The sequence below is a fragment of the Cnephaeus nilssonii genome (genome assembly GCF_951640355.1).
Source record: "Cnephaeus nilssonii genome assembly, chromosome: 24".
In the NCBI taxonomy this organism is placed as follows: domain Eukaryota; kingdom Metazoa; phylum Chordata; class Mammalia; order Chiroptera; family Vespertilionidae; genus Cnephaeus; species Cnephaeus nilssonii.
The window spans coordinates 15,739,896-15,767,744 of NC_137095.1; the positions used below are offsets into that span (position 1 = coordinate 15,739,896).

General features: G+C 48.6%; 2 protein-coding genes across 5 annotated transcripts; both read left to right on the forward strand.

Moving 5' to 3' along the window:
* The first annotated feature begins 1,207 nt into the window (after positions 1 to 1,207).
* On the forward strand, positions 1,208 to 4,423 carry SNURF (SNRPN upstream open reading frame). The gene is made up of 4 exons (XM_079764197.1): positions 1,208 to 1,459; positions 2,440 to 2,597; positions 3,376 to 3,468; positions 3,775 to 4,423. The coding sequence occupies exons 1-4, from the start codon at positions 1,352 to 1,354 to the stop codon at positions 3,887 to 3,889; spliced, it is 474 nt and encodes a 157-aa protein (XP_079620323.1). The 5' UTR covers positions 1,208 to 1,351; the 3' UTR covers positions 3,890 to 4,423.
* Positions 3,865 to 26,346, forward strand: SNRPN (small nuclear ribonucleoprotein polypeptide N). Of its 4 annotated transcripts, none has more exons than XM_079764193.1 (13): positions 3,865 to 3,924; positions 6,898 to 6,962; positions 7,363 to 7,514; positions 8,190 to 8,301; positions 8,663 to 8,815; positions 9,114 to 9,252; positions 9,509 to 9,634; positions 9,711 to 10,278; positions 10,824 to 10,893; positions 11,609 to 24,535; positions 24,709 to 24,819; positions 24,957 to 25,053; positions 25,144 to 26,346. In XM_079764193.1, the coding sequence occupies exons 2-8, from the start codon at positions 6,960 to 6,962 to the stop codon at positions 9,746 to 9,748; spliced, it is 723 nt and encodes a 240-aa protein (XP_079620319.1). In that variant the 5' UTR covers positions 3,865 to 3,924; positions 6,898 to 6,959; the 3' UTR covers positions 9,749 to 10,278; positions 10,824 to 10,893; positions 11,609 to 24,535; positions 24,709 to 24,819; positions 24,957 to 25,053; positions 25,144 to 26,346. The 4 variants fall into 4 exon arrangements, with proteins under 4 accessions (XP_079620319.1, XP_079620318.1, XP_079620317.1 ...); XM_079764192.1 differs by lacking the exon at positions 3,865 to 3,924 and adding an exon at positions 4,555 to 4,624; XM_079764191.1 differs by lacking the exon at positions 3,865 to 3,924 and adding an exon at positions 4,564 to 6,201 and having other exon boundaries at positions 6,831 to 6,962.
* Positions 26,347 to 27,849: the final 1,503 nt, after the last annotated feature.

Genomic DNA, 27,849 nt, shown 5'->3' on the forward strand with positions numbered 1-27,849 from the left:
GGGGATGGGGATGGGGATGGGGGTGGGGGGGATGGGGGCAGGGGTGGGCGGGCGCGGGGAGGGGGATGCGGGTGGGCTGACCGCGGTGGCGTGAGGGGGCGGAGCGTGGGTGGTCATAATGGCCTCGGAGGCGAGGGGCGGCCACAGCGGCGGTTGGAGGGTCTGCGTGCCCCACGCCAGCCGCGGCCCAGGTGCGAGCAGGCGCCCGGGAGCGCCCGGCGGAGGAGGGCTCGGGAGAGGAGCCGTGACGGTTGTGAGCCTGGGGCTGGCGATGGCACCCAGGGCTGCGGCGGCGGAGGTGGAATGGCGGTGCAGGGGCCGCGATGGTGGAGTGGCGGTGCAGGGGTTGCCAAGGCGGTGGCTGCGGTGCCTGGATGGCGGCCGCCCGCCTTGAGCTGACGTCACTGTGGAGAGAAGGTCCGATTGTCGGGGGGACATTCTGTTTGTGTGGCGTGATGGTCTGGCGCCCCACCTTGTGCAGAAGGGGTGGCCGCCAACATGGGAAAGGGTTCCCGTGCTTCTGTGTGGCTCCTGGATCCTCCATCGCGTGGTACCCGCGGTGGAGGGATGGCGAATAGGGGCTCGGTGTGCGAATAGGGACTCGGTGTGCGAACAGGGGCTCGGTGTGCGAACAGGGGCTCGGTGTGCGAACAGGGGCTCGGTGTGCGAATAGGGGCTCGGTGTGCGAATAGGGGCTCGGTGTGCGAACAGGGACTCGGAGTGCGAATAGGGACTCGGTGTGCGAATAGGGGCTTGGAGTGCGATTGGGGGCTCGGTGTGCTGAGCTGGCTTCTGGCATCGCGAGGACGTGCCCAGCGGGTTCGGGGATGCGATGCCCTGGTTAGTCTTTTGCCGCTTCGGGTATAAAGGCTTTTGGTTTAAGGTGTCCGAAGGCGGGCTGGGTGCGCGGACTTGGGTGGCGCATCGCAGCCTTTGTGCAGCGCCTCAAAGATGGCCGCCGCCGCAGTGGCGCGGGGCGTGCAGGGCGCAGGCGCCAAAGGCAGGGGCACCGCCGCCCACCCCGTCCCAGTGCCGCAGTGGAGGGAGGTGCAGTGCGCCTGCGCAGAGCAGAGGGGGCGGGCCCTCGCGGGCGGACTGATAGCCCCCCTCACCGAAGTGCCGCAGTGGCAGAGGGTGGGGTCCTGCGCAGGCGCAGCAAGCTGCAGTGGGCGGGCTCCAGGGGAGGGGTTCTGCGCAGGCTCCGCCCGGCGCGGCACGCAGCCGCCCCCTTCGCCTCTTTAAAGGCGCTGCCTCCGCCCCGCAGCGGCGCAGTGGCGGGCGGGAGGCAGGCGGACGATGGACGCGGCCCGGCGCGGCCTCTGCCACGCGGCAGCCGCCTCCACGCAGCACAATGCGGAGGGCGAGGAGGCGGGCGCTTTGTGCTGGGGCGACGCCTGCGTTCGCGGTCCGCCCGCCAGAGCACCCCAAAGAGCGAGGTGAGGCCCGCTGGGCGAGAAAGGTAAGGCAGCCCCCGTCTCGGGGGCGGAAGGTTTTCAGTCGGTTTTCTGACCCCACGAAGTTTTCTTTCTGTTTTTGCAGGTTCGCCCTCGGAGCGCATGCTGAGCCCCCTGACTAATTTAATTGTTCTCTCCCCAGAGCGGACCCGGCCCCCGTTCCCACGGCGGCCCCTTCCTCTAAAGCCTTCCCCTTCGCAGGTGCTGGGGTGCCGCCCGGTGTCACCTGCGGCCCGCGGCCCGCCCGTGCATGACGTCACCGTCATAGCTGGGTCTGTGGGGGGCGGGCAGGATCCGAAAAGCGGGGAGCCGGGTCCAGGGCGCCGGGGTAAACGGGGTTTTGGTAAATTGTTTCCGGTGCACCTTTCTGGAAGTGGGGTGCCAGGAGGGTTTGTGGTGAGAGGGTCTTGGGGGGCTTTATGAAAGGGGGATGTGTTTGTGGGTTTTTTTACAGGATTTTGATGTGTTTGTCCGCCCCCCCTTTTTTCCCCTTCCTCGCTCGCACCCAGTACACCTGGTTGAAGTAATGTACTTGGGACCCGGGCTTTGTTCTGGGCGCGTTGTCCCCGCGGAGGGGGTGGCGGGCCCGGGCCTGCGACGCCAGGAGGCGCCCGTGGTTCCGGGCCGCCCCGCCTCGGACAGCGGCTCCCGTGGCCCCGGGGGGACCGTGAGGACGTGGCTGGGCAGGTGGGAGGGCCCCGGGGGCTGCGGTTTGGGCCTCATTGGGGCCCGGGTGGCGAGGCCCTTGTCCCTTTGTCCCTCTGGGAGGCGTCCTTTGTCCCCGGCCCGCAGCCCCGGCCGCTTTTCTCACGTTTGTGGGAAAAGCTGCGGGCCGCGCCCAGGGCCCTCCAGGCTCCAGGCTCCGGGGATTTCAGTGGTTTCACCGAGTCTCTCCGGGTGCGGACATAATGGGGAACGTGTTTCCTTAAATGTTAATTAGGAAGACGGTTGTGGGGTCTTCACCTGCTATTGTGTGTACTGACAGGTCTTTAAAGTTCATTGGGAAACAGTTCGCTGCTTTGTGTATGAGAACATCCCCCTTCAGTGCTTATGTGAAATGGTGTCGGGGGTGGAGAAGACGGTTCCAGAAGGAAGGTTCCAGAAGGAAGGTTCCAGAAGGATTTTCAGCGTTTCCCAGTTAGGGTGCGCGAGGGCGGGGGCAGGTGCGAGCCCGCGGAGTTGGTTTAGTTAGTTTTATCAATTTTAACTCATTTTACTAGTTTTCACGATGGTGCCGTGAGGGGTGTGCTGAGGAATGCCGCAGGGATGGGCCCAGGTCCGCCCTGGAGGACCTGTCCAGGGTGGGCCCGGCCCGTGTGCGGGGAGGCGCTGTCGTTTCCATCCTCTGGAGGCGCAGGAAGAGGCTCTGCCTGCGGGCCCGCCCCTGGGAGCTTTGCATTCGCTCATTACAAGTTAACGCTGAGGGAAGCCCCGTGTTTGATGGACCTGGGTCCGAACAGAGCTTGGGAGCCGTGGTCGGCTTGAGGGGTGTGCGCACCCTCTGGTCCGCTGACAGGGCTCCCCTCCGGCCTTTCCGGGGGAGTTTGGACGTTCCATGGCGGTTGAGGGCTCCCGCACCTCCCAACAGGAAGGGCCACGTGGCGGGTTTGGCGCCTGTGGCGGCCATTTTGTGAGGCAGCCATTTTGCGAGTCGGCCATTTTGTGTGGCGGCCATTTTGTGGAGCTGCTCGGGCGGCCATTTTGTGAGCGGCGCTGCAGTCGAGGCCCTAAGATGGCGGCCGCTGCTCCCCCTCCCTTTGTCCCGCCTCCGTCCCGCAGCTCCGGGAGCCCTGCGCGGGGGCGGCCCCTGGCGCCTGTTCTACCGGAGCGGCGGGGATGAGGGGTCGTTTCCAACCCCCCAGGGGCTCCGACGAGGCCTCGTGGCGGACGGGACGCTGACGCCCCTCCTGTCCGTCCGCAGGGACCGCCTGCCCCAGCGACGGCCCGAGCAGCAGGCGCCCGAGGCGGCGGTGCAGGTGAAGCGGCGCAGGACGGCCTCGCTGGGCGCGCGCGTGTGAGTCCCGCCCCTGCACCCACTGCCCCCACTGCCCCACCCCGCGGTCGCAGGGCCCAGGGCGTCGTCCCGGCCCGTGGCCCCACCCAGACCTGGTAGTCAGGGCGTCCTGTGGAGCTGGGCCGCCATTGCTGCGGGCCTGTCCCCTCTTCGCCCCTGCGCCCCGCTGCCCGGCAGGAGGGGGGTCCCTGGTGTCCCTGCAGCCACGTCTCCCTGCGCGGCTGGGGCCGCAGAGCTGTCCAGGCAACAGCCGGGGGGGTGGGGGCTCGGGGGGGCCGCGGCCCCTGACCCTGCTGTGCTCCCCAGGTGCCCGCTGAACCCGCGGCCATCCCCGCGGCAGCCCGCGCCCCTCGTGGACTTCCTGGACTTCCAGGCCGAGCTGCGCCAGGCCTTCCTGGCCGAGACGCCCCGGGGCGGCTAGAGCCCCTCCCGACGCCGACGCCGAGCGGAGAGCAGGTTTGAGCCGCAGGCACGGTCCGCAGGGCGGGCGGGCGTCCCTCAGGAGCACTGGGGGGTCACAGGAGCAGGACACCCGGCCGTCCGCACGCGGGTGGGGGCTCCACGCTCCACGGCACCATGACGCGAAAGCACACCGACGCCCGCAGAGTGTCTTGCTAATGAATGTTCTAGAATCCTCCGCCGGTGAGATTCGATCCCTGTGCTGGCAGTTTGCATAGAGCAGTGCCTTGCTTTGCGTTAAATGGTCCGTGCGGGGGTGCGGGGGTGCGGGTGCACAGGGGCCGGACGCTGCGCAGTTGCTGAGGCGCCTGCGCGGGCACCGAGCCTCCTGGCCAGGCAGGGCCGCCCCGCTTAGCTAGCTCCGCCCCCGGGCGCCCCGCCCCCGAGCAGAGGGGCCACGCCCCCTGCCTCCTGCTTTTGATTTGCCCTTTCTCCCTTTCTGTTCGCACCCATGTATTTCCATCAGGTGACGATGTAATAAAGACATTACCTATGATTTCCATGTGCTGTCGATTTATTTGCAGTTTGTCTGTTTATGTTGATTGCTTGCATTTTTAGGAACAACCCATTCCATGTTTTAATTCTGATTTAATGCTTTGTTTTTCCTTTGTGACTTTAATTTAAGATTGGAATGACTTCAGTGCAAAGGGTTTAATGTGCTTATTAGAAACTGAGACAGAGATGAAGGGGGTTACAGGTGAGTTCCTGCTAGAATTTCATTTTCTATTTCTACATGTTCTCCCTCCACTCCAATGACGCAGCCTGTTTGTGGCTGTCTTTCCAGTTGTGAGGCAAAGGGGACAACGTAGATGCCCACGCAGGGAAGTTCCTCACCCGCACGCTGCAGTGATGCCCACACGCACCTTGACCACATAACCCACCAGACAGTGGGCTGGTCCTGGCCCGCCCGTCCCAGAGCATGGGGTCCGCCCACGGCAGGTACCAGGGGCTTCCTGCCTCCTGGTCAGGCAGACCCTGGCGTCTGCAGGTGGCCATCGCATTGTGACTGTCAGTGCTGGCTGCATCTGCACTCGGTGTGGTTGGAGCAGGGGTCCTGCCTGGCCATCCGTGCTCCTGGCGGCCACACCCACGTGCTCATGTGTGGTCTGGCGGCCATGCAGGAGGAGGGGTGGCCAGCAGGCAAGGATGGAGGCACCCTCGAGGAGCATGAAGCTGCAGGGCAGGGGGGGTCAGAGTCAGGATTAGGATCACGTTCACGCCAGCTATACATGTGAACGGCGGGCCTACTTCCTTTGGCATGAGGAAGGCATGTGAGTGCCGGCCAGGAAAAGGGAAGAGTAACCCCAGCTTTATGCCCGTCCTCAACCGCAGCACGAGGCCGGGTTTGTTTTCCCACCTGCTTTTGTTTTGGAAATGTAGGAGGGGTGGGATCTTTCCCTTAAAACTAATTTATTTTCTCCTTATTTCACTGACATGTATATCATGAACACTCATTTTCTCACTCAGCCCTCATGATTATCACTCAGTGAGTAAATTATAGTCCACTCTGATTTACTTTCATCTATTTTTTTCTAGTTTGTCATGATGAGAGCATTAGTTGTGTGTTTTTCAGATTCATTGGTCTCTTAAATGAGGGTGAGGGTCTGGCAGGCACTGCAGGGTGTGAGGTTAGGAGGTGCCATCAGAAGGAAAGGTCCGGATAGCAGGCCACGTTGGGGTCTTACTATTCCTGATTAACAAACACCTGGAGAGGGAAGTGTTGTAGTTGGACCTGGCCTTTCATGGGGAAAGTTGGCTATTTATTGTTAGCTTTGCACACGCGTGGTGAGGAGTCTTTTACGAGGTTCCAGTGAGCACTGAGGAAGGTGTCTTGGCAAAATCAGGCCGTGTTTGACTTGCAGCAGCTTTTGTTTTCCATGTCGTTCAGTCATTTGAAAGCCCACACTTTTCCAAAAGGTGGAGAACTTGTGTGAGGAGTGCCCAGGGTCAGCATCAGGGACCCGGGGGCGTGGTAGGCGAGGTGCCCTGGATGGAAAGACGGCCCGCCGGCTGGTGCATCCGAGGTGCCGCCATGACCTCTGTCTGCTTGTTCCACAGGCATGTGTTCCCCTTCACCACTGGCATCAAGTCCATCCCTGTGCACAGTGATGTCTCCTCATGAGGGTGTGGATTATGATGGCGGGACCTAAATTTAGGGTCGAGAGAACTAGGCTTAAAATTCAAGGACCTCCCGTTAAAGGAAGAGGGAATAGCGGAGGATTCCCACGGAGAATCCTGTCACTAGTGGCCTAACGTTCACGCCTGTGGGTTTGGGTCAGTAACTGCATTTGTTGTGGGGCCTCACCCGGCTGATTATTTATCTCTTTACATAATTTTACTTTAAATATCACCCATCAGACATGGGGACATAGTCATTCTTGTCTCTGAGGACATACATACCTGGGGTGATGGGAGAGATGCAAGAATTAAAGGTGCTAGAGCCTCGTGGACAGTGGGGGTTTGGGGACTGGTTTGAGGGAATCCTGCATAAAGGATGCACTGCAGGGGAGAAGCAAGGTCTGGAAGGAAGTAATTTTTGAGCGATCTGGTATCACTGCTGAAGTTGAGATGACTTGGCATGAACTCGGGTCCAGAGCACAAAGCACTTGTGAGTAAAGGGAGCAAGACAGTCGCTGCAGAACAAGAGCTAAAGGCTCTCCTGGGCCTTGGAGAGCTGAAGGGTGACGATGAGTGGGGTGAAAAGATGAGGGGTAGAGGCGGCAGTGCCAGCGCACAGGGACAGGCACGGGATGTGGGGATGATGTAAGTTCATGCGGACGCAGCGTGTTGAAGGTGATCAGGAAATCCGGGAGCCTGGGGCTGTGGGGTGTTTGAATGGTGCCTTTTCCAGTGATTTCCATGCTGAATGGATGGCAGCAGCTCAACCCTGCTTTCCTCTGCAGGCGCCCCTCTGCCGGAGCTCCTGCCAGCTTGCTTGTAGCAGAGCCCACGTCACCCCTTTGTCTGTAGCCTCCCCTTAGGTCTCGGATCCCACCCTTTCCCGTGCACGTGGACGTGGTGGCACCGCAGCCATGGTGAGCAGCAGGGCATGGGGCCTGGGGGCGGGGGAGGGCCCGGGGTGGGTTAGCCAGAGCCTGGGGCAGCTGCTGTTAGAGGGTCTGTCTAGAGCCACAGGAGGTGTGGGCATATCAGTAAGACTTCAGAGGAGGGCGATGGAGTCTCTCGGAAAGGGGCTTGAATCACATGACACAAGGATGGCCTTAAGGGAACTGGAGAGGTGGGGGTGGGGCTGCAGCCCTTCCTGACAGGAGGGAAGGGCCTGGGGTGCGGAGTGGGGGGGGCAGTCAGGAGTGGGCAGGGCACAGGCAGGTTCTGGGGAGGAGGGTCCTCAGCAGGGTTGTCCACATGGGGGCGGGGATGTGGGTGACACAGGCAGGGAGGCAGCTGTGGACCCGCCCGGACCTGTCCCCACAGACGGTGGGCAAGAGCAGCAAGATGCTGCAGCACATCGACTACCGCATGCGCTGCATCCTGCAGGACGGCCGCACCTTCATCGGCACCTTCAAGGCCTTCGACAAGCACATGAACCTGATCCTCTGCGACTGCGACGAGTTCCGCAAGATCAAGTGAGGCCGTTGTCTGAGTTTCCTGTCGATGGCAGAGGAAGGGGATATAGGCAGACACTCCCCTCTTCACCCGGGATCGGGTGCCGCCCACCCGCCCCCTCCTGGGGACCAGGCCTGGGAACGAACCATGACCTCCAGGGTCAGGGGTGGACCCCAGCCAGACGTGAGGACACGGGGTCTCTGTTCCTTCACGCTGCTCAGAGCACGGGGACCACCCCCATAGCGATGTATACTTCTGTTGCCTAAGAGGGCGCTGTTTCCGCTTCCTCTGCTCCTGAGGAGCCTGCTGGCCGCCCCCCATAGGAACACTGGCCCTGCTCCCCCACCCGGTCCTCTTGCTGTGACGGGAGGAAACGAACCCGTTCCATGGCCATTCGTAGGGAAGTGGGAGGCCAGAATGTCACCGCTGTTGCTCAGAACCTCTTGACCTGTTGACATCCCTGTTGTTGACAGTCCCCATGTCTTCCTGGTGACCCGTGAAGATGTATTCAGTTAAAGTGATTTTAAGAACGTCCCGTCGTGACTCGAACGAGAGGCTTTAATTTGCCTAACGGTCGTAGCCAAGTCCATCGCATCTCTTTGCAAAGCAGTGGTAGTCCTCCTCCAGGGGGTGTCGTTGCGTGTTGAGGGTGCACGGTCCCTAGGCGACCCCTAAAGGTGATCTCTGGTTTGTAGGCCCAAGAACGCCAAGCAGCCCGAGCGAGAAGAGAAGCGGGTGCTGGGCCTCGTGCTGCTGCGCGGGGAGAACCTGGTGTCCATGACTGTGGAGGGGCCTCCCCCCAAAGACGTAAGCAGGACAGAGCAGGGCGAGCGCAGTGGGGCAGCACGGGGTGGGCTGTGCAGGCCCCACAGCACGTGTCCGAGGCCCGCGTGCCCCCCCTGACTTCACTGAAGTCTGGCGGTGAACTCGGCCTTTCTTTCCGTGCTGGGCACCCCATAGACAAGGGGCTGCCATGTGTGGACTCGGGCAGCCCCGTAAGATAGCACGATGTGATGGGGCAGCATCGAAGCTGCAGGTGCCTCCCGCGTCCTTTACCACGTGCGAGACCGAGTTTGGGAAGTGGTGGGAGACCTGCCCATCGGGGAGGATGGAAGGAGGACGTCACTGTGACGGTCCTTTGACCTCGAGCTATTCTTCCTGGTTTCAGACTGGCATCGCTCGCGTCCCCCTGGCCGGGGCTGCAGGAGGCCCTGGGGTTGGCAGGGCAGCTGGCAGAGGCGTACCAGCTGGCGTTCCTATTCCACAGGCTCCTGCGGGATTAGCAGGCCCTGTCCGAGGGGTAGGGGGACCCTCCCAGCAGGTGAGGACACAGGACAAGGTCTGGTGCTCTGGGGTCGGATGTGCCCAGGGCCAGAGGAGTGGGCGTGGAGGAGGGCCCGCCACCACAGCAGCCGTTTCTGGGAGCACAGCGGGCAGCCGCAGTGCGGCGTGCCACGGGCGATAAAGGAGGTGCTGGCGCGAGAGCAGTGTTTTCACAACGTGCATGGGCGGTGCCCGCGGTGCTGTGGGTGTGGCAGCTGATGCGCGTCACCCCATTGGTTTTCTGTTTGAACGAGGGAGGACGTGCCTGACCCGGGTGTCTCTGGCGTCCTTCCCAGGTGATGACTCCACAGGGACGAGGCACCGTCGCGGCTGCCGCGGTGGCGGCCACAGCCAGCATTGCTGGAGCCCCGACTCAGTACCCCCCAGGGCGGGGGACGCCCCCCACCCCTGTGGGCCGGGCAACCCCCCCTCCAGGTAAGGAAGTGATGACAAGAAGCAGCCTCTTGGCTCCTAGAGGGGTGGGTCTGACAGCATCACGGACAGCAGTGCAGAGTGAGGGCCCAGCGCAGGCCTGACCAGGGACAGACTCCCCCTGCTCCTCCTGGCCGCCAGTGCGAGGCTTCGGGCGCTTCTGAGTGGCGGATGGCGTCTCAGCCACGTTGGTTTCAGCTTTGTGTCCGGTTTGGTGTTTTCCTATTTCTTGGTCATTCCTGCTGCTTTCCTGTCCCAGGCATTATGGCTCCTCCACCAGGAATGAGACCACCCATGGGCCCACCCATTGGGCTTCCCCCTACTCGAGGGACCCCGATAGGCATGCCTCCTCCAGGAATGAGGCCCCCGCCCCCCGGGATCCGAGGTGAGTTGGCTCACAGGTCCCTGCTTTTCGGGTGCGCCTCTGATGATTAGCTCATGCAGGCTTGTTTATCTTCCAGGTCCACCTCCCCCAGGAATGCGTCCACCAAGACCCTAGGATACTGTTGTCCTTAGTCTCTCTCCCTGCTGTCTTGTGAAGCTGTAGCGTGTTTGTGAGCTGTCCTCTCTGCTGCATTAATATTCGCTAATAAATGCGTAGAGCCACCACTGAGGGGCTGTTGTACGTTTTCTTGCCCGTTGGTTTTGTTGAGGTCAGAGTGACGCTGGGATCATTCTCTTGTTGGGTTTATCCTGTGGGGATGAGGTGAGCCTGCTGAGCAGCGCATTCAGGGCCTTTCTCTCAGGACGTGTCAGCGTTCTAACCTTCCGCGCTGTGCCTTGGCGGTTAACAGCCTCCACACACGCATGCGTTTAGGTGGTGAGCTGAGAGGCACACGGTCTCTGTACCTGCTGGGCCTACATACTGGCAGGGCTGGGAGGGGCCGAGAGGGCTTGTGAGGCCATGCAGGGAGGAAGCTGGCAGGGCTCACTCGGTGGAACAGGAAGCGCGCCCTGGCATGCTCATCCAGGGCTCTGCCTGTGACCAGTGGCCACGATCCTGGAGTGACCACCGCTTCCTGCCCACAGGTAAGGACTTCCACCTACACTTGGGCCGGGCTGGGGATGGGGCGGCTCCTCAGACCCTACAGGACAGTTGGCACTCTATCCCCTGTGTCACTGGGTTCGCCGAGGAGCCCAGAGGCGAGGCATCAGGTTTGCAGTCAGGAAGGAAAGCTAAAAAGTAACACGTGTGTGAGACTGTAGTTATGGACATGTAGTTCTACATGTATAAAAGCCTAAGTGACTAGACCAGTCGCTATGATGCACACTGACCACCAGGGGACACACTCAGCACAGGAACTGCCCCTGGGGGTCAGTGTGCTCCTACAGCCAACCTCCCACGGCCCCCTATCAGCCCCAGTCAAGGGCCAGGCCAAGGGACTGCACCCATGCACGAATTCGTGCACTGGGCCTCTAGTTACTTAAAGGGGCAGAGGAATGTGGGCTTAGCCTGCAGTTAGGGAACCAGGGTCCCTCGGTGTATAGGAGTTGGCGTGTGGAACTGGCGTGTGGAACTGGTGGTTGGGATTAACTCAGCAACTCGACTGGACTGACTGTCTTGCTTTTTCCAGTGCAGGCTTGTTTGCCTCCATCTTTAACGCGACCCTGTTGGGAACTGCAGGCTTGGTGACAGACTGCCAGGTAAGCAGCACAGAAGCCCAGGCGGCCTTCCCTTAGCAGACAAGGTAGCACCAGCTCTGAGGCAGCCTGGACCTGTGGGCAGGGCACGGAGACCCCTGTTCTGTGGGGTCTGCTCTGGGACAAACCAGAGAGTTCCTTGGGCGGCTATTCCGACTGTGGAAGGACAGCTCACTGCAGGAGGTCTGCAGGCAGGGGCCATTAGGTTTTGGCCTCAGATCACGCAGCTACTGAAGGCAGACCTGAGACGCCAGCCAGGACCCTGCTGCTGGGCGGGTCTTCAGTGTAAGATCACACAACACTTGGAAGGACAGGCTGTTAAATGGCTTCAAGTAGGAGTCTGCCTTAAGGCTGTTGTTTGGGTATTCTGTGTTTAATTAATTGATTTTTTTATATAAAAGCGTATCAGAACCCAACAATGCTTCAACCTCTGGGCAAGGGTTTGTGTTCATTTTCAATAAAACCACTGCTTTCAACAAGTAGGTCATTATAGTTCATTATAGTTGCTACTGAATCATGAGGTTTGTAAGGCTATCACCCGTTGATAACATGTTGCCTGATTTTTTCTTAGTCGCAGTTGCCTTCTACTTACCGTGGGCCTGGCACCCGAACCATAATGCTTCGGGTTTGAATTGTATTGAGTCAGTGGGCGAGGCGTGACCACTGGGTTTGACACAGGACAACGTGTCCGGTCTCACAATCCCTCTCTGCCACACAGGGACACCAGAACAGGAGGACGCGGCCCGAGGCCTGCTCAGCCGGCGCTGCCACCCTGCCCGTGGGACAGACGCCTCCAGGTAAAGTGACCGCGCAGAAACTCCCGCGCACCGCAAAAGCCATGACTGGGTTCATGATGATACAGGACCTTGTCTGAAACACCGTGATCACATAAATAGATAGAGAGGAAATGTCTGCTGAAATCCAGTCATGCGCCTCACACACCTAGCACACCTTGTCTCAATAGGAAGTGTTGGCTTGACATGACAACTTAGCACACCTTCAATGGCAGTTAAAACACATGTCAGTTCCTCACACACCCTTCTGCAAAACCTTCACACACACTTCAAGCGCATCCTTTTCTCTTCTGTACATATTTGTGCTGTTGGAGGCAACAAAGGAGGCCCACCCTCGGACCCCGACAGGCACGTGTGCGGAGGGAGCGGATGCGTGGAGACTGCCCGCCCGCCTGGGATGGAACACCGACCCCCACGTTCTCAGTGTCTCGTGGTGGCTAAGAGGAGTCCTCACGTGCCAACAGGCCAGCTGGATGGGAAATGCCTTCACGTGGACACAGCTCCTGTTTGAGGACAGTTTATCTTGTCTGTAACCTAGGTCAGCGATTTTCAGCCCATGAGCTGCAAAATTTTACAGCATGTAGTGCACCCTCCCTTAGATCATCACATAAGAAATGACAAGAGTCAACACAGCAGTGGCTGTTCAGTATGAATTAATCAAAATTATACTTATTTTCTAGGTCAAATTGGCAAAAATTGTATATTTTGGTGGCCCACAGAAGTTTACTAATTGGCTTATGTGCTATGAGATGAGAAAGGTTGAAAATCACTGACCTAGGTTTAAGGTCTTACACAGTAAATGTTGAAGAAATGTGTGGCATTAACTAATGTTTAATGTTAACAACACACAACCCCTTGCATACTTTAAAGTGACTCCCCTACAGTGGAAACCTGTGATGACAATCCAGGCCTTCCCCCAACTCCACCCTCGATCTCTATGAAGGAGCCGCTGCTCCTAGACAGGGCCGGGCTGTGGTGCCTGCCAGGGACACTAGCCATTGTAGCCGGAAGGACTGCTGGAGGTCCCAGGGCGGGGGAGGACCTGGCTCGCTTAGAGAGACATGACACCTGGCAGAGCAGCCGCATTTGACCGCAGTCCTAGGATGACGATTAACAGGCTCTGGGCAGTCAGGAGGGACGTCACCAGGTGTGGCTGCCGTTTACTTCCAAATTGTAGTTGAAGAAGCATCACGTGACTTCATCCTTTAAAGGGACGAGCTGTGCCAGGGCTCCTGCCTTCAGTAGCATCTTTGTCGTTCAGCATCTTATTGAGCTTCTCTGTCTGATGGAGCATCTCCTTATTGAGCTTCTCTGTCTTATGTATGGAGCATCTTCTTACTGAGCTCTGTCTAATGGAGCATCTCCTTATTGAGCTTCTCTGTCTTATGTATGGAGCATCTTCTTACTGAGCTCTGTCTAATGGAGCATCTTCTTACTGAGCTCTGTCTGATGGAGCATCTTCTTTTATTGAGCTTCTCTACCTGCTTGCAGCATCTGTCTTCGTGTAGGATCTTGATCTGACTGCAGCTTCTTTCTCTTCCTGCAGCATCCTTGTCACTTAGCAGCAAGAATGAAGGTAAAAAGTAGGGTTCCCAATATGAGTAATTGACGAGGAGAAAGTGGGTTTTATCGGTTCAATCTGACTTCCTTTTACTTGGCCATTCTCACTGACCTTTGCTCCTTGAGTTTTTTCACACTTGGGAATACTTCAGGTTTTCTCCATGTCACCTAGCTCTTCCATGGGATTACAGCATGCTGTTGGAGGAGAGGAAGTTTTAGACTTCTTCCTCCTGTTACATCTGTCTGGTGGTATTTGGTGTTCCACTTTTCAATTTGTTAGGCAGTTGGCTTGGGGAGTGGATTCTAAGGTATTTTCTTGTAACACACCAAAGGTCTCAACTTGATTCTGACAGATTTCTGGGTGTTTCATGGTCTTTGATTCCCCACCCCTAGATTCACCTTAATTCTGTGTCACTTGAATGACCTTGCTGTCCAAGATGGATGATTTATCAGTCGTGCACTCTTGTAGGCTAGGGCCTTCCTGATAGTAGAAATGTACAGTCCACAGGCATTAACCTTCAACCAGGTGCACTTGCTGTTGGTAAGACGTGGGCTTGACTCATGATGAGCTATGTTGTCTGAACTGAATGACGTGAAGGTCACCCGAATGAATACTCTGAAGTCCTGCCAAAGTGTCCATCCACGCACGTGTGCCGCACATTTCTTTAACATCCGTTTGTAGGCTGTACATTTCACCAGGCTTCCCGTCAACACTGCAGGTTAGTTAGAGAGAGGAGGGAGCTGTGGGTTCTCATCCCCACCCACCACATGGTTTCTTGTGTCGAAGCATCTGCTGTCTCACCTTCAACTTTCCCATCATGCATTTCAAGTGACACCTCATGACAGCCTCACTGGTTCCCACCTTGGACCAGAGCTTCCTGAGACCGTGGCCCCAGCCCCTCCGAGCAGCTCCAGTTAGCACATGAGCCAGAACGTGCCAGTTGGTTGAGACCTTGCTTTTGTCTGAGATGAGTTTCCTTTTTTTTCCACCTACACGCAGAGGGAGCACTCTCATTCTTTCCTTAGTAAGTCACCACCTTCTGCATCTTGGCAAGATGGAGATTCGATTGTTGGCTCAGATTCAAGGGGGTGAAGGGGCATTGGCAGTGGGTGAATCTGAGCGCAGGAGAGAGGGACAGTTTTGCCAAAATGCCATGCATTCTTTGAACGGGGTCTTCACGTCATTCGTCAACATCTGTCTTGTATGAGTAATTGATCTTATTACCTGAGATTGACATTCTATGACTAAGTGCTTGTGTTTTGCTTGTAGTAGCTCTTGTGAGGGATTGAATAGTAATTAAACAGGTATTTAGGAAAACCTGTATAAAAAAGTTACCATGGACAGTTGAATGTATTAAGACCTTATCCTTAAATAGTCACCTTAATTTGTTAATGCATGTGTGTGAGTGTGTAAATACAGTGTGGGTGTTGCTGGTGTGGCGAGTGAACAGCTTTTAGTGGAAAGCTGTTGGGGTTCCAATTAATTACATTCTTTGTAAAGTAAGTTAGGCAAGTATTATCACAGTTTTTTACCTTGTTTAGTTCCAGTTATCCTACCAGAATTTTTTTTTTATATTTACTACCTCAGAGACTTGTTTGGTTTCTCTTAGAGAATTGAGAAGTAAGATGCCCTGTCTACTAACTGATTACAGTGGGAACATGCAGTTGAGTGAGAAAGTAATGGAGGGAGCTAGCGGGCTTTGGACCTTGGACGTTGGGTGCAAGCTAGGGTGGCACTGACTGCTGAGAGAAAGGACACTGGTCAAGCTGGCTGAGAACCATCAGGACGTCCATTCTTGAGGCACACGTGGCCTAGAGAGAATCCCTACACAGAATCCCTGGAAGTGATCAGGTGCTTGTTTCATGGATCAGACTCAATGGAAAGGCTGAGATGGAGCGTGAGTGGTGGTGGGCGCAGGGAAGAAGGAAAAAGAAGGGTTTAAAGGGATTCTATCAGGTGTGAAGGGAGCCATGTAAATGGAGAGCAACATCAGTTATTTCATTTGTGAGTCTTTGACTATCAGGAGGCTGTGTGGGGGAGGTTAGGTGTTGGAGGAGGTACCACTTACCTGCCACTGTGTCATTCAGTGCCTTGGTCTCAGCCAGCCTTGATGGGTTAGCTCCCGGGTCCTTTGTTGAAATGACTGTTAGCTGGGTTAGTAGAGTAGGTGAAGGGGTTTGCATTTGTAGCTAAGACGAGACCAAACTTGTCTCCAACCTTAGTGCACATGAGGATCAGTCTGCGGCTTGTACAGTGTGTCCGTTGCTGATTCAGTCGTCATAGGGCGGAGAAGGTGACATGCCCTGTTCAGGCACCACACAGAGAACGGATTGCTGGGTTTGATTCACAATTCCACGGGCATTATCTGAAAGGACTGTTCCACAGCTGCTCGTCTACATGGAACTCATTGGAGCATTTAATTTGGAAAGAAATTGGTTGTCTAAAAGTGAATGCAAAATGCTTTTTTCTTGAAATATGACCAATTAGGAACCAAATTTGGCCAGAAACTGAAAATTTGAGAATGTGAAACCTTTTATCAGAACAAATTGCCAAAATAAATTTAAATTATGTACCTGATTTGAGGAAGCAAATTAATTTGGATAATGTCTCTAATAATGAATCAACTACCCAAATATTGACCTCAATTTGGATGAAACTGAACAGTAAAGTTTCCAGAAAACAGTAGTATTCTCAATAGCATGTTAATTTCATAGACATGGTAATTTTGCCAGATGCTTCCACTTTGGGGGAGTGTTTTATCCAGTTTGTGTTCTGTGTTGGTTACTGAACTGTGCACAACTTTATTATTTTGCATATGGTTGTTGTATTGTAAGCATCCACTCCTAAATCATTTAAAATGGCCATAACTGGCAATACCAATGAGTTAATGGGTGATGCTATTTTCTAGTGGCAAATTTCAATATGTATTTAATAGCTTGGCTGTAAATATCCTGGTGGCAATATTTGGTATTGAAATTGGACTTTTGTAAATATGCTTCTAAATGGGAATAGTGTTACAATGGACTGTTCACTGTTAGTGGCAAGCTTTGACATTTTGCCACTTTAGTCGGGGTTTCTCCGTATTGGGAGGTGCTGAGGAGTGTGGAGGTAGAAAGACTTTGCAGCAACTGAAGAAGGAACCCAGACTAGAAACAAAGAGACCTCTTCTGTGGCTTGGACCGAATTCAAATGAGCAATCATGTTGTTTTAGAAAATTGTGACTTATGAAGGGACTCCGATGGAGGCAGGGGAGACCTCTCTTCTGTGGTTGGACTCAATAAAATGAGCAATCATGGAGGATTTTTTTAAAAATTGTGACATGATGAAGGACCTCAACCTTGAAACAAGGAGACCTCTCTTCTGTGGTTTGGACTCAGTAAAATGAGCAATCATGGAAGACTTAATTGTGACTTGTAAAAGGATGTAAATTTGAAACAAGGAGACCTCTCTTCTGTGATTTGGACTCAGTAAAATGAGCAATCATGGAAGACTTAAAAATGTGACCTATAAAGGGAAGGGACCTAAATTTCAAACAAGAAGACCTCTTTTCTGTGGTTTGGACTCAAAAAAAGAGAAATCATGGAAGACTTAAAGTTGTGACTTATAAAAGGACCTGAATTTGAAACAAGGAGACCTCTTTTCTGTGGCTTGGACTGAAGATAGGGAGAAATCCCACAGGATTTTTAAAAAACTGATGGTTTCTATGAGAATAAGTTACTGCAATGATACGGATTTTCTTATTTTTGTAGGATGGCAGAAAAGTGTCCTATTTTTCTAATTATCTTTTGCTTAATGTGTAACTCTCTGGTGAGCATGACTGAATGGACTGGGTGTTTTCTCAACCTCGTCAGTTAAGATCTTAGGTGAGGCCAAAGGAATATTTGAAATTTCCCATCCCTCCAAAATACGAACCACAGTGAGGAAACTAAAACATTTAAACACAACTCACTGAGTAATATTTTTGTCTTAGATTGCAGTACGGTAAAATTGGTTAAAATGTTTACAAGAAAGCACAGGCTGACTTTTCTGATATTGTTTTATGGAGAGAAAAATATTGATTCATTGGCCTTAAAGTCATTGCTGTTCTCTTTTTCAAGACCTAGTGTAATTAATTGGCAGTTAGTATGGATTTGAAGGATAGATCATATGTCATATTGGGTATGTTGTCAGTTATTGGGTAAAATCTATTCATAAAGGAACAAAAGTACAAGAAATGAGACAAAATTCAGCTTCCAGTTTAATTATCAATTCTTAAAGGTTTAAGTCGACACAATGGCAATTGATTGTGCTTCTTTCTGCTGGGTGCAGAGAATTGGGTGACACCATCTTAAATTCAACTTGCCTATCCATCCTTAGAGGAATACTTCCCATTTCAATTTGGCTTCTGTGGAAAGGAAAAGGGTCATTTTTAAAGTCATCCATCTGTTTCAGTCTAGCTCACTAGAGAATGAAACATACCTGTTTAAAAAAAAAACAAGCAGGTGACCGAATCTCTTGTGCAACCTCTTAGAGATCAAGAGTTCATTGTTATTGAGAGTATACAACTGTTTACTTATTAGTGGTAACCACGGACGTAGCCACATAAAATTATGTAAATACACCTATCATTGTTTAGCTTTTCTAATGTACATAAACATCTTCTACAACTTGCTGTTGAAGAAAACACTTGGAACAGTTTTTAAAATGACAAGACCATGTCTGGATCGCTCCAAGAAGATACTGGCAAGTGACCATGTGAAATAACTCCATGCCATCATCAACATCACTTCAAAACCATTGCATGATACCTGTGACTGGATTTTATAGAAATGTAAAAAGCTGCTGCCAACGAGGGGGTGGCCAAGGGGCAGGCATTGGACACCGCTGGAGCCTGAGAACGATGGACAAGGGTTTCTTGCCAAAAGTAAGAACCTGCGTAGCCGGGTGATTGCTGTTCAGGCTCCAGTAGATGCCGCTCAGCACCCACCTTTCCAATTGGCAGTTCGACCTCTTGTAACTTTTTTTAAACTTCAGCCGTCGCCTTACTTCTGTCTTCAGATTCTCCCTTTCGTCTGTCTGCCAGAGAAGCTCTGACAGGTGACGAACCACATCGTGTTCCAACAGTGTTATGATAAGCAATAATCAGAAGAGGGGAAAGATTCCACAGACTGATACTTTCAGCATCTTTTGCCACTCTCAAAACTGGTAATCTTCCACTTGTCATCTCTGAAGATTTGGATTCTCTCAAAGTCTGGGATGTTCATTCACGCAAACCCTCTGAAACCCTCTGGTCCCCTAACAACAATCTCCAGAAGTTTGTACAGTAAGAAACAACGTTACTGACAGCCGAGATGATGTACAATGGATGAGCCCGAGATCCCAGCCTGAGGGACTGCCCTGCCTGAACTAGGGACCTCTGTGGGCATCTGAACCTCATGCAAACTGAAGGGGTCTTTGGCCAGATCAAGAGCCATTATCCCAACCTAATAAGAATCGATGCCTGGGCCAAAAGCATAGGAACAGCATCTCTCATTCCGTATTCCTCCCCAAAAATGAGTGTGAAGGGCAACATCAAGTAGACACAGTCAACCCCGCAGGAATCTGGAGAGGAAGGACACACAGCACATTTTAATGGATCGAGAAGCTTTACCAGCCACAAGGACAAGAAACACAGATTTATACTCTTTGGACCATCGGTCTTACATTTCATTGGAAATCATTGGAGAAAAACAAATTTTTGTGGTGGGGAGTCTCAACTCACCTTCAGAAGGTCTACCATTGAAAGCTGTGTATCTGAGACATTTGTATAGATGCCTGATGCACAGGTCTCCAGTTTTTCTCCAATTAGCATTTTAAAAACAACTCAGAATCTAACCCTGCTAAGTACTTTATTGCCCACATAAAGCTGAACAATTGATGGACATTGGTATGGACAATGATGTTAACATGTAAATATGAAATACTCAGTGACTAAAGAATGTTATGAACTGTTCTTGATGTGAGGAGACAAAGAGAATGAAATTGAACATATAATGGTTTCATTTTCTTGTATTTTATTCTTTGTTTACGTAAACTTCCTTGGAATATAAACTCAAGCACAGAGGCCTCCATTTGTAAACAAATCTGTTATTTTTGGATATTTTTGTAACGGTTGCTGTGATATTCAAGCTGGTTTCCTAGGGAAGTTTCTAATCACACATTTGGTAATATTGTCTTCTGGATAATACTTTAGAGTTTTTTAAAGCTATACACAATTCTGGACTCGTTTGTGTGCTCAGGGATAGCAGAAAAGGAAATGGCAAGGCGTTAGATATCCATGTGTATAAAAAAGCCAAATATAATTGCTTAGCGCCATTTCCTGATGTATTGTAATTATTAACAAGGAGTTTGGTTACGTGTATAGAAGTATTTTAATACATGATGAAAATAGAACTGTCAGAATACCTCTGAAAGATGTACATATATATAACCATTAGAATGGACGATCGCTGTGGGACGGGGGGCGAGGTGGATTGTACACAGCTATCACAGACATGAAAGGCTGCTCTGTGGGTGTAGATGTTCATGTGAATGGTCTTTATTTTGAAATGTATATGTTGCTCTATGCTTATTACCAAGTGCTATTGCTGTTTATATATATTTGAACTGTTGCGCCATGATTCAAAGCCATCTTACGGAGATGGCTTACCTCCATGCTCACACGTCTACCTTTAGTTTGTAAATTTTCTTTTCATTATTAAATGGCCTCATGATTAATTTATTTCTGATAACATTTTGTTATAAACAATGTTACTAATGCCTAACATGCAATTTTTAACATGTATATACATCATTGTAAATTTGTTATAAATATGATCAACTTACTGGGATAGAAGCATTTTTGTTTACCAAAGAGATGTTAGATGTAGCCTCTCTGTGTTCCTTGCATCATTAGGCTCCATGTTTATGTTGTCCTCAGTGTAGAACATAGTATAATGCACTCTGTTTTATGGCATCATGCTGGAAATGTCATTGCAGCTGTAGGTCCGCTCTTAATTGATGGTTTTCAGATATATTTGTATACAAATAGGACAGGTTTTTTGCATAACTTGGAGAAATCTCTACATGTGGTTTAAAATATCATAGGTTAGAAAAGTTCATTTGCCAGTGGAAATTGACATAATGATAATAGTGAATTGTTTTTAGTACATATTCCTAGTTGTATAGGTGATTTATGTTTGATGTGGGACGTTAGCAATGGAATATATTAAACCCAAGTTCATTATATGTGGGCTGACAAAAGAATGTTTTTGTATTATATGTATATAATATACAGTTATTACATGTTTTTTAAAGCAATAGGAACTTTTATATTTGCATGTCTTATTTTTAGATTATTGTATATATCTTTTTTCTTTAAACTTTTAGTCCTTTAAATATGATTGTTTACATATTCATATGTGTATATAAACATACACATATATACATGTACATATGTGTATATTAGTGTACAGGATATTTTTTAAAGTCATAGGACAAACAATGGAAGATACTGTGACGCTGCTAGCTATATGGTGGACAAATGTTTTGTTTTATAACATATGCATTGATAGACAAAGGTGACTTCTGTTTTGGCAATTAAATTGCTATACTATGTCTAGTCGACATGTATTGTTTGGGGGGGGGTTATTGCCTTTGTGTTGTATTTTTTTTTCAGTAGATATCTTTGTTAAAGTGTAGAAATCATTGTCATTAATATGTTAAATGTGTAAATTTTTTCTTTCAATTTAGTTTTTGAATGTTAAGTTCTGGAGCCGAGCAGGGAGGTATCTGACTGCTGTATGTATAATAGACAAGCTTCTTATCACATCTTCACTTCCTAGGTGTATAGAAGAAATACCCTCTCTACATGCGCACATACGCGCGTGCACACACACGCACACACACAGAGTACATATGTTAATGTTGAACTATGGTAAAAAAATGTTTTGTTACCAATAGAAGTGTTACTTCACCCCCTAGTGTTTGATATCACTTGGGGTGAATGGGGGTGATTAATCTGACAAGATCTTTGTTTTTCTACCGTATACTCCTGTACATGTGCAGAGATTTCTGTCATTTTTAAAAAAATCTATTTCACCTGGAATTATAGCACATATGCTTCACATGCTTTTTTTTTGCTTGCTTGAAATGGTTCACCAGTCCTGCCTATTGTAATCTTCAAACTGTGTATTTATCTTTTAAAACGCCTGTTCATTGCTGATATACTTTCTAATATCAAACTTTTTGTATAATTAGATTTTTTTCTCTGAATATTGAACAAGGTTAGTGGATGTTTTCTGACCTCATCTAATATTTCTTCATATCTATTTTTGGTTTATGTCTATGACACGTAATCTGTCTATTGCATTGCATGTGGACCACCCAAAGTCAAATCCTCTTCCATCACCATATATTTGGCCCCCATTTTCCTTGACTACCTCTCCACCCACTTCCCAACAACATGGATGGACCTTGAGAATAGTATGCTAAGTGGAAAGTATTTTTACCTCACATTTTTATTTAGGCGTACAAGTAGATAGTAACCATGAAATTGTCATTTTATAGAAAAATACCTCAATTTAAGGGCCATGTTGTTATATATTATTTTCCCAGATGTGCTGAGGTTCATGATGGAATTCTTTTTTCTAAAGAACATTTACAGAATCTCTAAAATATATAATCCTGTAAATATTTTATTGTATATTTGTTCCTACCATTGTCTTTCAATAATAACACGGCAATAAAATTAAATGTACAACATACAATTAATTTACCCCAATATGGAAGAATAGTCTGGCCATCCTACCGAGTATGAATTTAAAACAAGATACAGTGTGAATTTGGTGTTTTTTGGGTGTGCCAAGTTTCCCAGTAGGTTTCTATTATTTTTTATTAAGATACTTTGAAAAGCGGTTTTAAATTCATAGCAAATTGAGGGGAAGGTACAAAGATTTCCCATATACCTCAGTCCCCACTCACATGCAATAATCAGCCCAACACGTAGGGTAATCATGCCTTTTACATCCATAAGGTGACATTCTGACATTGACATATATCCATTATGATATTTGGGTTATTTTCATTACCCTAAATCCTCTGTACTCTGCCTATTCATCCTTCCTTCTGTATTCTTTCTCTTTAACATTGAAGGAATTAGTTGCCTCATTAAACGGATTTTATACTACCTCTTGGAACTATACATAGTTGTGTATGTGTTCCCTTGGTCGCATGACAGTATTCAAGACAACTTTGTAAATAACAGGCAGATACACTTTTTAATTTCCAACATCTAGTCTTTCCAGATGTATATATTCTCTCCAAGTATGCTCTTGTAAATAATTCATTGTACAATTTCATGCTTTTATATTCTTGGAATGTGTGGTGGTTTCTTGAGCTGTATATATCCTTGCTCTTTGTGCATTTGCTAGGGGGCGGGTAAGAGGGAGTGGCCCTACACTTTTTGAAATAAGGCATTGTTTAGTGTTGTATTCTACATCAAAGACCTCAGTCCTCACTTTGTGGTTGTGTAGCTGATAGGGCATTATGTATTTTAATCATGGGACATGTATTTTAAAAGAATTACACAGCCACAGTCAGGACAATTTTGTAAATAGGCATATATATATACATACACATTTTAAACATCTAGTTTTTCTAGATGCACAGGGAGATTCGCAAAATTTTGTAAATATTTCATTGCATACTAGCGTAAGTTGGCTTCTGGTATGTTTGGCAATGTGTACTAGGTGGTGGTTAGTGATCATTTGATTCCCAGGCTGTGCGAACATTCTGGTGTGCAATGAGTTCCTGGAAGTGGGATCCTGAGATTGCCTTCATGTCTTCATCTCGTTAGGCTCTCGTGTAGAAGGAAAGGCTACACCGGATATGGACAACAGCAGTGGCACACCAGACATGTGTTGTGAAGCTTTAGGGAGAAAGGTGTGTGACGAGACCTGTCACTTTGTCACATTCAGATGTTCTCAGTGATGGAATCAGACATGGCAGCAACGCACATTGCTAAAGGAATTGCTATGTTGCTAGGCTAGATAAATAGGAACATATGCACATATGAAACATTAGTTTTAGGGGTATATATCTGGTAATGCTTTTTTTTCTCATTAGCTTATTGATTTTCATTTTGCTATGAAAGTTATCGATACCGTATTCTTACACTTCTAAAAGCCAGCCTCATGTTACATGTAAATGTGTTAATTTTGTATACGATAATTAAGCAACTCCCTATCTATTAATGTTTTCATTTATATGCCATCTGTATAAGAGAATTTCACTAGTTATGAATATTTTAATTCTCTGAGACCTCTAGAATTTTTCTGGTGAATTGCTATATTTGAATGTCATGATTTAATGTCAAAAGTGTATTGTATCTCAGTTGCCTATAATGTACATTATGAAAGTTTCTTAGAAAGATGGTCCAATCCAGTGTTGATTAAAGTATAAATCATCTCTTTGAATAGCATCTTGGCAATGACAATCAAAAGTGAATGCGTAAAACTGACTGCTGTGATTTTATCTATTCCAATTCAAATTTACAAAGTTTGAGAGTACATTATAAATTGAAAGAAACTTTGAACAACTGAAATACACGTTAGTTAAAGATAATGATTATAGTTTACTTAAATGGATATAATTTAAAGTGATAAAACTTTCTTATGTGGATGTGTGTTTTAAATTGATACTTAAAATTGTCATTTTTGAACAAAGATCAACAAATGTCTATTGACAAGGAGGTGTGTCCATGGGCCTCTACGTCATCTACCAGAAAAGCTAAGGGCAATGATTCAACATCAGTGTTACTATCATGGTGATGGTTTCGACCCTCTTTGGAATTTTTGTGCATGTGCTAGTTAAATAGTAAGCATCGCTCATCCATGTATTTGTATGTTGCTACATGACAATCTAAAGTGACTGAGTATGGAAGAGAAAGTTGTCTGGCCGACTATGGCAAAATCTCAATGTACAGACAGATGTGAATGGAAGGACTGCTTCTACTTTGTGCATTCAGAATTTTAAAAGTATTTCAAAAGGAACACTTAACAACAGGAATGTTAAAGGCACCGCTAACTTGTGCCTGTCATCCATCTTGCCTGTCAACACCTTGGGCATGTGTGGCCGTGGTGTCCGGCCTTGTATTGCCATTGGACCTGATTAATGCTGTTAAGAGATCAAGACGGCATGTGACTCAGAGACGAATGCAGCACAGAGCTGTACCGTGTGAGGAAGAGGAAGAAGGAGAATCGGTGACCCAAGGAGAGAAGAAGGGAGATTGCAGGTATGTGCTGAACAGTCGCATTTCTGTTGACAGACAGGCAGAAAACATTCATAACAACTATTGAAGATTGGGAGGATGGTTTTATTTTTTTATTGTAGTTCAGTCTGTCAAGGATTTCAAGTAGGCCTTTATCTAATTTGTATCTAAACTTGCCTATACTGTCTACTACGCAGGAGTGAAAAAGGAAAAGAAACTGAATTTGCGATAATGTGAGGACAACTAACATCGGGAACATTTGTCTTTCGGTGGAGTTCCTTGTTCCTTGAGGCTCAGCTGAACCACAGGTAAGAGGTTCTGGAACAAGAAGTGCTGTTGTAGGATGAGGCTCTAGTTGCAGGATTTCCGGCCCTGCCTGAGAACTAGGGAGCAGTTCTACCAGCGGGGTGTGAGCCTTGCCTTACAGTGTTTCTCTTCCCACCAGGAGAAGATGCATCGTTCTCGGGAAGGGCTCCACCACCCCGTCCTCACGCCGTGCCCCACTTCCATCCCTGGCCCAGGAGCGTCCCGGAGACATGCATGTAAGACAGACATTGATCCGAGTTTGCGCTGCCCTGGGACCCGGTGCCATAGGGCGGTTCTGACCCGTTGTCCTTTCCTCCGTGGCCCAGGGGATGCCGCGACAGAACAGACGCGTGCCAGTGCTTCTGCCAACACCTGAACACCGCCGTCTTCAGAGCGGCTCAGAGGTGCCCCTGGGCGTGGCCGTGGACACCGCCTGCCAGCTCGACGGAGTGAGAACGCTCCTGTCCAAGGTGACCTCGCGGGTGATGGCGAGAACTGTAAGCAGCATGTTGACTGTTGTCCTTGTTGCTGTGGGACTGGAACCAGGAGATGGAAAGCTGGAGACCTTAATACCGAAGCCCTGGACGTGCCGTTGCGAGGCCTCCTCCAGGGCTCCCATATATTTTATTTTACTTATTATAGCGTAGATTTACAATGTATTCATTAAAAATAGTCTTCTTTTTTAGATTTTAGGCGACATAGAAGTTTGTTAAGTATGTAGTTACTACCTTATGTACCTTTGTTTTCCTTTTAATTTTACCCTCCCCCCATGTCATATGTCTTTTTATTTTCCATTTAGATTGCATTCTATATTATTTTGTATTAGTTTCAGGTATACTGAAAAGTAACGTGTCCCCTCAATGTTTCTGGTACCCACCAGGACCCATATATACGGATCACAGTACGAATGACTGTACTCCCTACGCTATCATCTACTAATAGAGTTAGTGCGCACCCTTGTGGTGGTGCTCAGACATTGTAGGCAATTAGTGCTTTAGGCGCTTACACTGGCCACACATTTTCTCTGCATTAAACACGCTTTTATATCATTCCTTTTGAATTTATTCAACTAACTTGTTGAAAAAATTCCAATGAATTGGAATTTCTCTGGCTAAAAATACTCAATTTATATATAGACTCACGTTAGCTTTCCCCTCACTCTAGGTCCTTCTCATTAATCTGCCTCCCGCTGTTTGAGTTCAAACTGCACAACACTGTTCAGAGCTGTAGACTGTGAGGTGTCAGTGTCTTCATTCTGCTCACTGACCGCAGAGAAGCTCTTCTCAGCACTGCTCAGCACAATCACACGCTCACTGCTTCCTCATCACCTGCACCTTTGCATTTCATTTTCCCAGTTTCCTTGCATTATTAGTGTCACTGGTTTTTAAGAGCTTGTTTATGACTAAAGATGTTAACCATTTCTCATGCATTGCAAATGAAATACCATGTTTTTGTTACTATTTTACTCTGGTGTTTTACTTTTTGGTTGTATCAAACTTGTGTATTAAATATAATCATATGCTGTTTTATGCCTTTTGTGTTGGTGTTTTTCTTTTTAAAAACATGTTTACAATAGTATACATTTATGTCTATTTCCTTCTCCTTTTCGTCAGTTTTGTCATTTTATTTCTTTTTACACGCATCATTGCTACAGTTTTAAAAGCATTCCATACTCAAATTACGCACCTTGACCTAAACAGTTAACCACTGGTTTTAAATTCTGCCCTATCGTTGAAATCCCAAAATTCAGTCTGTTGACTCTGTTTCTGATCTCCTATTGATGCTTCAAAATTACTGATGCCTGTGACTCTTACCTAGTCTATTGAGTTCTATCTCATTTCTTTTCTTTTTCAGAATATTCCCTGTCTATACTCGCACTTTTTCTGTCACTTGATGCTTAAAATTATTTTGCAAGTTGGGAAAACATGCAGTTTTATTTCATTTGCACCAAACTAATTAGATTAACTAGGAGACAATAATCTTTTAAGTGAGACTTCCTATACAACTACAGGTATGTCTTTCCATTTTTAATCAATTTGATGTGTTGGCATACTGCTATTGTAGATCTTATTGTTGCCCATTTCCAAGCATTTCATAGTTAGGTAGTGATGTGATGATGCAACTCAGGTATTATTTTTTTACTGTTCTATAAAAGCCATTTGTGTATACTTTACTGGTGGCCTGTCATTAGTTCCAAAATTATGTGTATTCTTTTCAAAATACCTACGTATGGGATTTTTTTGAAATACATCCCGAATAGAATATGCACAGGCACTTTTACCTTTCAGTCTCCCATCCAAGAAATAGCATGTAAGACCTAGTTTTGTATATTATATATCAGTCTTTAGGAATGCCCGTCCTCCAAGTTTAATCATCAAGCAACCTGCTGAAGAGTAGAAACTAGTCACTTCAGAGTATCCCCTATGAAATACTGTGTTGTGTCTTAAAAGTTAGGTTCAAATCAGCCCGTGAATCCAGCATTCCATTTTGCGTGTTAATTTATCATGCTTTGACTCTGCAAACATCCTTGGGTGTTTTTTGTTTTCTTTCTTGATTTTTGTGGAGGAAATCAGGCCATTGACCCTGTAGAAATTAATGTCTTCCCTCTAGATAGCATCCCTGTGGTTGTGTTAACTGTTTTCCTCCATTCTCTGTGGTAGTTTTAAATGCTTTACTGGGCTGGTTTTGTTAATTCTCTTACCATTGATGATAGGAATATTACAGGAATGCATCTCATTGTAGTTCATTATAAGATCATTCCTGTATCACATGTTTTGAATCAACCTTTCACTTATGAAAGGTTTTCTTTAAAAAATCATAGCATCTTCATTTCATAATTCCCTCAAAGAGTAAAATCAAAGTATAAACTCGAAAGGATATATAGGATGAATGCTTTACCATTAATAATTATGGAATATTGAAATTTATATTACTGTCTGTCCAAAGGTATTTTGCTAGTATAACACTAGTATTACAATTACCAAATTACAGGATAAATTTTTACATTTCCCTATCTACCTAAATATCAAATA